A 12716-nucleotide genomic window follows, 5' to 3' on the forward strand; every position below is an offset into this window, starting at 1 on the left:
TGGGAAATGGTGCTGATGATTCCATGTAAATGTGTCTATCTCTCATTCCTTTTTTCCCCAAAAATGTAACAGTGTAATGTGGGCTAGGTGAAATGAGGGAGATTGCTAGACTAATGAGGGAGAGAGGGAGATTGTTATATTAATGAGGGATTCGTGATTAATGAGGGAGAGAGGGAGATTGCTGCTATTTCAGGGAGTCTCCTGCAGAATGCAGGAGGCTAGCCAACTATGCTACACATCCCAGCATGCTCTTCTACAGTTTTGCTATTTGGCCATGCTAAAAATGATGTAGGGCATGATGGAATGTGTAGTTCAACAGCTGGCAGGTCAAGATTAGCCATCACTGGGTTAACATGTTTAAGTTGTACAAACATCTATCAGTAGAACAATTAATAATAACATCAATTTGTCACGTTCGTTTTAGAGGTTTCTAATGTAACGTCTGGGGACGGCCTGCAAGAGTTTTTCGCTGTGTGTATGTGGAAACGTTCTGCTTACATATTCATGACCATTTAATTCCAGCAAACACTGTACACTGTTTAGTAGCCAAATAATAATTAGACAAAACAGATGCATGGTATATCCCTTAGTGGTAAACAAAATGTGTGTCGGCTTGACTTATTGCCAAAGTAATATTAACAAAGTTTCCATTCATTGTGTTAGTGCAATACTGGAGGACGAAACCCATTGCCAGTAAGTCATTAGCCATCTGTACATGCTAAATGTTCCACACTTGCTAACATGCCCTGATTATTGGCAGTCTTTAGGTCTCTGTACCCTTGTTGAACATTAGCTTACATCTGTACAATATAGCCTACAAATTATATTCATCGCATGCGAGATAGCAACCAATCGCGTATTAGCTTCTGTGGCCATACTAGTTATGCTAAATAATGCAAATCTATAATTGCTTGATATGATTTATAGTACATTCACGTATAGTGTTATTAAATTATCCATTCTCCTTCCTAAGTGTGTAATTAAGTAGATGCTGTTATTAGTGTGATGCAATAGAACAAGTTATGGACTAGGAGAGAAAATAAGTTAAATCTTGGAATGAGGGCAAAAAAAAGAAACTAAAAAATAGTGCAGTGTCTGAACTAATGAACGTCTGGTGCAAAAGTAATATGTATACCCCAGCTTGCCAAACACAGAGGAATATGGGAATTATTTAAACACTTGATTGCGTGCCTGATTTGTTCTTAGTTGACCAATGAAATACCTGGCTGCTATAGACAGAATCCATAGAAATGTCTGTAATTATTCTACAGTACTCTGCCATATTCTGTATTTGCATAATTGTTTCACTTTGGGCATTATACCAGGATAGACCATTTAGATGAAAAAAAAAAAAATTCCCCTTTGGAATGAATATTTAGCAGCTGTTGAATTTTTTTGTAAGGACACTAAAGAGAAGGGGGTGATCAGTAGGGAAGATAGCATCTTCCGGTGATGCCGTCTGGTCATCCAGTCGGTGCAGTATTATAGCTTCAGGTGGCTGCAATCAGAAGAAGGGGATCTTAAACAAAGATAAAGGGTCCTGCCATAGACGCCAAAAGGAAGCAGAAGGTACAGTAATTAGGAGAAAGTAGAAGTATGGCTACTAGTAATCTGGTGGACAATACTAGTCTAAAGATCAGCAAGATAATTATAATATTACAGTTTAAAATGTTATAGAGGAGTACATGCACCTTCACTGTCTTCTTCTCCTTAGTATAGTGACCCTGGTGGGATGATGTCACATGTGCAACCCCCTGTGTTTAGTGTCACAGTGCCCAGGGCACAAAGCTTCTCAGGGGTAAAAATTATTGATTGCTATTACTACGGGTCATACCGCTGATATCATCACCACCGTACAGTATGTTCATTGTGCTATGTGGTCTAAACTTTGTTTGACATTCTGCTGGGAGCCTACTGCAAACCACCTAGGGCAACACCAGTAGGACTTGTCCCCATAAAATATTTTATCCACAAGGTTATCGTTAAGAAATCTATGACCATGAACAAATGGGAGTTGTAGAAGGTGGTTGGAAATGATTGTGAGATTGTGTTGGAAGGAGCAAATAGAACAGATGAGAGAGAAAGGTGATCAGATAGCAGAAGGTGTTGGGGAAGAAGTGGAAGAATCTGATCAGATGAGTGGGAGAGATCTCTACTTGATAACGTTTTGGTCATTAAACTAATAAGGTGATCAGGATAATAATCGTTCCTAGGGGTCCTGAGATTATTTCTCTATAGCTGTAGCTGTACTATTGCCCTTAGATTGCAGAACCTTGTGCTAAGCATATGTAATACAGAATACTGTTCTCATCTTTCTCGATATTTTTGTTTTTTTTGCAGATGTAAGACAAAGGTTTATCCAGATGAACTACCAAATACAAGTATAGTAATAGTGTTTCACAATGAAGCCTGGAGCACACTACTACGGACTGTCCTCAGCGTCATCAACCGCTCTCCGCACCATCTATTATCTGAAATCATTTTGGTTGATGACGCAAGTGAAAGAGGTACAGTATAGAATGTCCTATGGCTTACTTTCCAGTGCCTCTGAAGGGGAACAACAAGTCACATTGGGGTTTATTCTAGTTCATTCTTTCTGACAAAATCCTTCTTAGATGGACAAAACCATGTGCACTGCAGGGGGGCAGATGTAACATGTGCAGAGAGAATTAGATTTGGGTGAGTTATTTTGTTTCTATGCAGGGAAAATACTGACTGCATGATTTTACACTTATAAATATATATAGATCTCACTTTGAAGAAAAACCCCACCCAAATCTAATTCTCTCTGCACAAGTTACATCTGCCCCACCCGCAGTGCACATGGTTTTGTCCATCTAAGAAGGATTTTGTCAGAAAGAATGGACTAGAATAACCCCCTATGTGCTTATCTGCAGTTAGCAAGGCACAATTAATGAACCACCGCTCAGTCTATTACCTTGGTATGGTTGTAAAAGACTGCAGGTTCCCTAACGAGCAGGACTGGCCTTTTGATGCTCATTGAGAAATTTGACGTAAACCACTCACAATAGGGTTAATATTGAAGATATTGTGTACATTTACATTTCTGATTGGTAGCCACAAGCACTGGCTTTGCCTGTCCTGTAGACCATTAATAATTTGATTAGCTCTTGGACCACCAACCCATTGTCAGTGACACCTGGAATGCCCCAGCAAGAACTTATGTGAAGGGGTATGCAACAAAATTTATTTATTTAATTACAGTCTCTTATATAGCGCAGCATATTCCAACACACTTTACATTTGGAAACAACGGGGATAAAACAAAGTAACAAACTTGTATTTTTGTTTGGCTCTCTGGAAGGGTGACTACCGGAGGTGGTCCGCACATATCCTACCCCAGTATCACTGATGAAATTCCCTGTGGTACAGCACCTCAGGGTGTCACAGCACCCAGTTTGGAAATCTCTGCCTCATACAATGAAACAATTGACACACTGAACTCTGAGCTTTACCTTTATTTTAAATGTATTTACATGATTGAAACCCCACTGCAATGAATGTGCCATGACATAATTAGGAACTCTCTTCCATAACTCCTCTCTCTCTACCAACCCCAATGACATGCAGTCTTCCAAACCCTTAAATAATATGTTTATTTAATCTAAAATAAAAATGCTTCTTTTCGTCATCCTGATTCATGGTGGTCCAGTGGGATAAAAATGATTCCTTTTTGTTTTTATTTGCACTAGACCATTATAAAACAAAATATTTTATTCCATTATAATCCAAATAGAGTCCAGTGTCAGAGGAACAAAATCAATGCAATCAAACACTAATGTTGCCTACTGTTATATGGCCGTAGAAGGGTGTCTTTGGTTCCCCTTTAGCCATTCTCAAATGGTTTGTCACACCAACCTTGTTATTATTGGCTAGTGGTGCAGGCATATATAGGTACTCACTGCCTTAATTCCTCATATACACTAATTTTATTTATATATATAAGGGGTGTGTGTGCGTGCGTGTGTGTGTGTGTGTGTGTGGGGGGGGGGGGGGCAATTCGGTGGTGAAACTATTCTTTTCAATGTTCCATTGATTTCAATAGTTACTTTACTTCAGTGGGGGTTCTGCACTGTGGTCTTAATTAAAGTTTGCCTATTCAGAGCTGTCTGTAGTTCTACTAGTCATAATACCACAAAATCTAAAAAAAAAAAAAACTTCATTAAAAAAAATGTACTGCATTTAAGGGGTTTATTTACTAAAGTGGGAGTCCTATTTCAGATGGTATGTCTTAAGGTCTAGGTCTAAATGACACAGCCCTCTCTTGGTTCTCATCCTACCTATCTAACCGCTCCTTATAGAAACATAGAATTTGACGGCAGATAAGAACCACTTGGCCCATCTAGTCTGCCACTTTTTTAAACATGTTACGTCAAACCATATTTGATCCTTATTTTTTTTGTAAGGATATCAATATGCCTATCCCAAGATATTTGTACATTTCGAGAAATTGGGTATCATTTAAATGCACCAAATTTTTAATAACAATATTTTTGCCCAAATGTAATCAATATAGAGCCAATTAATATGATAGTAGAAATATATCTACATCTGATCCATAGAGTGGGTTTATGCCAAGAAATAAATACAATTACATGCATTAAAAAAAAAATCTTACAATTTTTTTTTCTCATTTAGGATTTTTACAATGTTTTTTGTTTCTTTCTTTAAATCTCTTAGATTTCCTGAAAATACCATTAGAAAACTATGTTAGACATTTGGAAGTTCCAGTAAAAATCTTGAGGATGGAGCAGAGGTCTGGACTGATTCGGGCACGCCTTAGAGGAGCAAATGTTTCAAAGGGTCAAGTGATAACATTTCTAGATGCTCACTGTGAATGTACAATCGGGTGGTTGGAGCCTCTGCTGGCAAGAATAAAAGAAGACCGGTAAGCCTGCCAGAACTTTGTAGGGTGATGCAGCGGTTAAGGTGAAACTCCCTTCTAAAATGATGCTGCCAAATTGAAATTGTTTTGTAGTTCAGTTACTCTATCAGCCATCTATAAATTTAAAATTTTCTCAAATTTAGACAATACTATTAGGTGCGGATGATTTCCACTCGCGAATCATCACGGCACCGGGCACACTTTACGGCAAACTGAATTCACTTAAAAGTGCTAGCACCTTCATAGGGGTGAGAGCAATTTTAAGCCAAATCGGCCCAACCAAGGGTGCAAGATTGGCTTAATTCAGGTGCCGTTTTCAGCATTTAAACGGCACCCGAATGGCACCTCCCATCCTTCAGCACTAATAGGATAGTCTCCTTAGTGTTCAGGAGACTTCCAGATTTCTGCAAGGAAAAAACATCTTAATGTGATGATACAAATCGTGTCACAATGCCCCTTGCCACTTGGACCTCTCGCCCAGAATCTCTTGGAGGGGGCCAAGCCTCAATTGCAGCAAGTTTGGAGTCTTGGATCACACTAAAGCTGTGTACACACTGTGCAATATACTGCTTAGTGTCTCCTTTTCATCAGCGACCAGAGATGGTCTCTGATGAACAGAAGACTCAGCTGGGGGAGTTGCAGAGGGAAACAGCTGACCTGCGACCAGTGACCATTAGGAGGCTGCACCCAGCGATTTATCGCTGCAGCACAAACAAATCACTGGCAATATGGTTGCTCAGTGACCTTATTGCCAGCACAGTACACAGCTTAAGATTTTCATTCCCATGGTGCAGACAAGGGGTGTGGTATAGCTCATAGACAATGTCTAGGTTGACAGTTACTAGGTAGACAGCAAAAGGTCGACAGGAGTTTTTCCTAATGTTTTGTGTTAATGTTGACACATGAAAAGGTTGACATAAGTTTTTCACTTTTTTGTGTAAATGTCAACACATTACGTACGTGGATCCTCAATTAGTGTACCACTCTTGCTCACCATGTTTCAGAAACTCATGTTGACATTTTACTTGTGTCCACCCATAGTCAATGTCAACCTTGTGCATGTCAACCTCTTCATATCGACCTACAGTAGACATTGTCCAGCAGCCACCTGGATACCATGAAGAAGACCCTACTGGTTATACTAATTGATGGCATAGATATAGAGATTTGGGTTCTTTTGTTTTCACCATAGCTATGAACTCTTTTTCCTTAGCTCAATGTATTGGTGCTAGCAGTAAAGCTAGTCATTACAGTGTTTGTACCCAATGTACAAAAAAAAAAAATAACTATTTAATAAAAAAAAAAAATACGATTTAATCAACATACATAGGGCCTTATTCTGATCGGAGCGGCCAAACGTGCGTACGTTCGCCATTACCGCACGCTAGCCGTACGCGGCCGTTGGGGTTAAGTCCACCCACAAATCAGCCGCTTACGTACGGGCAGAAATACCGTAGAAGGGGAGTGGTGTACAAATGAGCGTACGGCAACGTACGCGGCCGGCCCAGCCCTTACACTCCGACAACTGGCGTACAACTGAGCGTACGGCGCCGTCTACGGCCGTCTCTCCACCGACTTCTTGCGGAGATCTGAGCGTACGCCAGTTTGCACGGACGGGTCCCTATTGTTTTCAATGGAAAACTCAGCTTATGTCACCGCTCGTGAGAGTGAGCGTACGTCCGTGCACGCTGGCATACCCTTCACATATATGGACCTGCAAATCTTGCCTCTCAACTACTAATCTGACAATTGATTAATTAATCTATTTGTTATTCAATTATTGTTTTCTATTAACTCAATAGAAGATTGTGTGCAAAATAGTGGGCATGGGCTTAAAACATTGCTGAAACATCCTTTGTAGGTGTTAGATGTGGTTTATGTTATTGTATCCTAAATACAAAACCTATGTTAGTATTAGAGTGAAAACGTTGACACATGTCGACTTGTGTAGATTGAGTGTGCTACTGCGTAAAGTCTATGAAAGCAGATAGTGAATGTGTCTGTTTAGCAAATACCTACCTTAGCGTATAAAAAGAATCTTACCTTAAATTAAACAAACCTTTAAATGTGGAGAAGTATAGAAACATAAGCTTCCAATGTGTTTGCGTGCTGCATGTGTGGCTTGCAGGCAGTGAAATCATGGTTTGGAGTTAATAGACTGCAGCATTGCTTATTACATTCAGGTGTATGTGTTTGAGTAGTAATCAGCGTTAATTAGCCAACTCAGGCGCACGCTGGCATGCGGTATCTGTAGGGGTGGTTTTAGCTGGCGGTTGGCGGCCGCCTGTTTGGTGTCCGAAACGAACGGTGCCTTAGTCTATCGTGCGGTAGTAGCACCGCTCATTTTGGGTGCACACCCCCGTGTACGCCCATATTTACGCCCATTTTCCCTCATTATTTCGGCCGCTCCCATCAACACGCCCCTATGCCGCCCCATTACCCGTACGCTCGCGTACAGGTTTTTTCGCACGTTGAGACACCGGCCGTAAGCGTTGTGGAGTGTTCGCGCCGGCGCATTAGCGTATCTGCACATGCGCAGATCGTAAAAAACCCCGGGACGTACGCGTACGGCCCGGACGCTCCAAGCAGAATAAGGCCCATAATCAACATGAAGTTTCCAACCAACGCCTCCCCAAAAAAAGAAAAAAAAGAAAATACTCGGCAAAACACTATTTAACATTTAAAATGTTCTCTAATCAATAAATATAATTTATAGGTTGAAAAAAAAATATTTTGTTATATGCATATACAAGACTTGCATATCTTTCAAAAAAATAATAAATACAAAACTAGAAAATCAAAAATCAACCTATTTTTAATTTTTAAATTATATAAGTATTAAGGTCCATACACACTGGGCGTTTTTGCTCATCATGTATGGCTAGTGATTTTCAACCGGCCCAGCGATTTTTAGAAGGGTGAATGGCTTTCCATATCAGGATGCTATGGAAAGCCGTCCACTCGGCTGGTAATACCAACAGATGAACGGCGGTGGCCAGGGGCGATGCGGGAGCGCTCATCAGGACTTAACGCTTATCGTAGGGGCATACACTCTCCGCGGTTTTCAGCTGTAAGCAGCTCAAAACACCAAAAGTTAGCTGCTATTAGCTCAGATTTGCCCATCGTGTGTATGGGTCTTTAAGCCACTTCATAAAACTAGATGTATGCTTCCGGTTGATCATTTGAAAAGCTACAATTGATGTTTCATACATCAAAAATATAGGACTAGACAATGTATACAGGTGATCATCACCTCCATGAAAATGTAGATTTTTAGAAACTGATAAGTATAAGAATAAAGTATAAGAATAAATTATGAAAATATGATTCAGAAAAAAAAGAAAGTACTTTAGGTATCAGCAAATCCTATAGATTGCCATCCTACCATTTTGACTGTCTGTAACTACCAAGTTTTTTTTATCCCTATTTCCAATTGTAAAGCGCAACTGAACTTTTTTATGCTGCATAAGAAACTGTTACTACAGATGCTTCATCTTGGCCGGGGATTGCCAGCATGCCTGCACTGGCGATCACGACGCAGAGGTGCTCCATCTGACTGGGACACGCGTGCGTCTCACACGCACGCGCGTCCCAGTTTCAGGATGGTTCCCTGAAGAGAAGACGGGCAGGGATAGGAGGGACGGCGAGTAGCCACAGGGCGCGAGCGAGCGTCTGGTGCGTGTGCGCCACTGGCAAGAGTCGGCCTGCTCCATCTGTACTTAAATAAAATAAAGGTTACCTGAGTGAAGATCTCATATAACTTTATTAATGGGATATTGGATTGATCTTAGTAAAATATATTAAAGTAACGCTGCCATCTGGTGCCCAAAATAATGCAAGTAATATAAAAAGTTCTAGACAAATCCTGTGGTATATTTGATTGAGAAGGTTGAAAAAGAAACTGTACTAGCTTAATTAAATAAAAATGACAGTTTTGATGATTAATCACATTGGACCAAATGACTCAAACATCTACCTCTCAGACGGCACTCCAGTAACAGTTGTCAGACAGACTTACTGTTCACAGCATGGAAAATCTTACATAGCCCATGCCTAATACAGAGCTCTGTGCTTGGACCTTAGGGACCCACCTGGCAGTGGTAGGTGGGTCCTCCTGTTTGGCCCAAAATGATGGTAAAAACCTCAGTTTTATACCATGTTAAATTGCAGTAATTATAATTGTTCTGATTGTCAGTGTTCATAGCATTTAAAGTGGTTCCTTGCATTTTCTCTTTTTATCTCTATTTAACATACTAACTGGCCTATTTATCAAATAGTGGGTATTAAGCCTGGCGAAGAGATAAACTGGAGATACAGTGGAGATAAAGTGGAAGGAGATAACAGACCAGCCAATCAGCTGTGTTTGAAATATGACAAGTGGGAGTTGATTGGCTTATGCGTTCTCTACTTCCACTTTATCTCCACTTTATCTCCAGTTTATCTCTTCGTTAGGCTTAATACATCTGCCCCAACATTTGATATATTCCTCAAAAAACATGGGATACCCGCATTTATTAAGTATCCCCTGAAAATTCAATTGACTAAAAGGCGCCCATTATATTATTGCGATAACCCTCTACATTATAATTAAGCTAGCTTAACCATTATAAAATAAAGACACGGACACCAACTGCTAGGTCAACTGGAATTTAATTGAATTTGCGGACCTGATTTTATAATTAGGTTATGGAGGATGGCAAAAGAAGGTGCTAAAAAACACTAGCTCTAGTCAATAAATTTTATAACAACAAAAAAATGAGGAGGGAACTGAACAACCGCCTCCTAAGTGCATAAACTGCATTGTGCAAGCCTCCCGCCTCTTACTCTGACAAAGCATGGACGCTCCCGCAGGGAAGTGCCCGATGTCCACCCACAGGAGAAAGACACATTTTTCGTCCTTTCAAAAGAAAGGCAATCGTTGACCGCTGGCTGATAGCAATCGTTGACCGCTGGCTGATAGCAATCGTCGACCACCCATCTGGCTTTTAATAGCCGACTACTTAAGTTAAAAATTAGCATTCAAAAAATGGAAAAATCTTTAGGGAGGGCAATAGGGGCTTTCAAAATGGCAAGAGGAAGCCTGAAACACATGATCTGCCCATATATACCATTTAAAAGTTTACATCCACACTTCCCTGAAAGGACAGGCTAACCACCTATGAACAAATAACAAAACCACTCAAAACTACCTAGCACCTGCACTGTCATTAACAACCAATCACAAAAAATAGGGCTGTTATATGGCCTCGTGCCTAGTCCTCGGCTAATCTTATCCTTATATCTACCACTGTCTCTCCATTTCCAGCGGCAGTCCCCATAGAGGGCTGTTCAGATTTACCAACCTCCAGAAACTGAAGATTCTTTGTTGTTTTCATTGTAGTTTTCTCAAAAACTTGTAGGCAATTAACTGCAGTAGGTCTGTTCATGGGTGGTACATGACACTACATGACGTATGACATATAATATTTATGTATGTGTAGATGTATGCCTGTAGATGTATAGGGATGTGCAGGTTTGTGTCTGCATAATGCATATATAGGTGTGTAAATGTGTGTAACTGTTTGCGCTTGTGTGTGCTATACTCCATATTGTTGTAGATATATTCATATTTGTCTATCATCCCGGAAACTGCGGGAGGCTTCCCAGCATCCCCAGAAGAGTAAGAAGCTATCCTCCATAATGTCTGCTCCCTAGTGAAGCGGACATGATTGTACTGTATGTTACACAACTGCAATTATATGAGATGTGGGAATGGGAGCTAAATGACTGGCTTGCATCATTAGCTCCACCCCCTCAAAGCGATCCCGCAAATTCAAGGTGTTTCTCTATGTAGGGGGCAGTGCCTAACGAGGAGAACATTCAGCCAGTGTTGGACTGTGTTGGACAGGGGTTTCCGCTGAACTTCTGTGGGTGTGGCCAGTCCAACCTTGCCCTCAGCCCTTCCCCCTAAAGTGCCCTTCAGTGTCTCCTTTCCTAGTTTCTCCCAGACAGGAGACTTACAAAGTCCTGTAGGTAAGTATGGATATAAAATATACATACCTTGAGTTCAGGATTGATATTACAGGGTTATGTCTATGTGACAGTCTGGCTGCGGGTTATAAAAAGACTACAAATAAAGGCGTAATTACAGATATATATTACAATTCCAGTGCACAGAACTTGGCATGAAATAATATATGTGTGGGAGATAAACTCATTTATTTCACTCTGTTTCATATTTCTGTCTCCAGAAAAACGGTTGTTTGTCCAATAATCGATGTAATAAGCGATGACACATTTGAGTACATGGCTGGCTCAGACATGACTTACGGTGGATTTAATTGGAAATTGAATTTCCGCTGGTATCCTGTTCCCCAGAGAGAAATGGACAGAAGGAAAGGAGACAGAACATTACCAGTAAGGTAAACAGACAACTCTATACACACATGGCACACTGTGCAGTCAGTACAGATCACAATATGGACTACATGACTAGATACACAGTATGAGGGAACATAGATGAAGTAGATGGAGAAATAAGGTGAAAAAAGGGTATAATGTTTTTTACATATTTAGGGCCTTTTACTATAATTATATTAATAATGGTTATCCTAATAGTAATAATGGTTATACTAGAGGCTAAAAATGCTGCTGAGCTGCTTGTTTTCTACTCTGCATTTCTAAATGGTCACAACCCCTCTCATAAACACTGGTTTCAATAAGGAAAGTTGCTTTTCAGCTATTTAAAAACAGGCTCCTGTTTACCATAGGTGAAACCTCCATTGTTTATTATTCAGCCAGTACAAAGTGTAGAATAACTTTTCACAACTTATGTAGGTTGCTTGAAAAAGTGTCAGGTGAGTTCTGTAGTAAGTGTTATAATAGTCACTATTGTTATAGACAGTTCAACTTTAATTAGACTTCAAAGCATATATTTTTTATTTCCACCAGAACGCCTACAATGGCTGGAGGTCTTTTCTCCATTGACAAGAATTATTTTGAAGAACTAGGCACATATGATTCAGGAATGGATATATGGGGTGGAGAAAATCTGGAAATGTCATTCAGAGTAAGTATTTTATTAATTATTATTTTACTTTATGTTTGCTTTATAGATATTAGATTTCTAACCTTTTAACTTGTGATAGATGGGGAAGTGGGTGTGGCCTATCAGCAAGGGGGCATGGCCTATACTCGCAGTGCTCCCACAAGGCCACGCCTCCATTTTTACCACTGTGGAGGCATGGCCATGCCCCCAGCTCCTATGTCTCCGGGAATAGACGCTGTGCACATGCGCACAGCATCTATTCATCGCAGAGCAGCGTTGGGCATGGGGGACTCCCAATTGCCCCACCGCGGGACACTACCAACCCCAGGTGGGACGTGGGACCATTAAAAAAAACCAGGACGGTCCCATGAAAATCAGGACAGTTGGGAGGTCAGTAATAGTGTTCACATTGTACATTTGATATAGCTACTTTAATGTTGAAGCATTTTACAATGAGTCTGTGGATCAATATTTCCAGGAGTAACAAATGGGTACAGATTTCACCTTTTCCACTGAAATGTAGTTAGGGTAAATTGGTTTTGCTATGTTGTATTGGATTACGCTAAAAAAATTAGAGAAGGCAGCTGTGAAGGGTAATTCAAGTACATGCTAATTAGATTTGCTGTTTGGTAATGCAGACGATAGTCACCCTGCTATGTTGCTTTGTCATTTATTTTTATTTATTTTTTTGCTTCTATTTGTAATCCGTCTCTATTTACAAGCCATACGCCATCTTCCTGTGTGGTGTATCTGCCATTCAGCTGCAGAGTTGGTCTAAAAACT

At 40.3% G+C, this 12716-nt stretch overlaps 1 protein-coding gene across 5 annotated transcripts in view; it reads left to right on the plus strand.

Moving 5' to 3' along the window:
* GALNT13 (polypeptide N-acetylgalactosaminyltransferase 13) overlaps nucleotides 1–12716 on the plus strand; it is a 291999-nt gene that overhangs the window by 176527 nt on the left and 102756 nt on the right. For all 5 annotated transcript variants that reach the window (XM_083154067.1, XM_083154068.1, XM_083154069.1 and 2 more), the window contains exons 3-6: nucleotides 2341–2507; nucleotides 4702–4909; nucleotides 11137–11307; nucleotides 11837–11954. In XM_083154067.1, coding sequence (XP_083010193.1) covers nucleotides 2341–2507; nucleotides 4702–4909; nucleotides 11137–11307; nucleotides 11837–11954 — 664 coding nt within the window. The remainder of the gene's footprint in view (nucleotides 1–2340; nucleotides 2508–4701; nucleotides 4910–11136; nucleotides 11308–11836; nucleotides 11955–12716) is intronic.

Source organism: Crinia signifera, chromosome 7 (genome assembly GCF_055691185.1).
Source record: "Crinia signifera chromosome 7, ASM5569118v1, whole genome shotgun sequence".
NCBI lineage: Eukaryota > Metazoa > Chordata > Amphibia > Anura > Myobatrachidae > Crinia > Crinia signifera.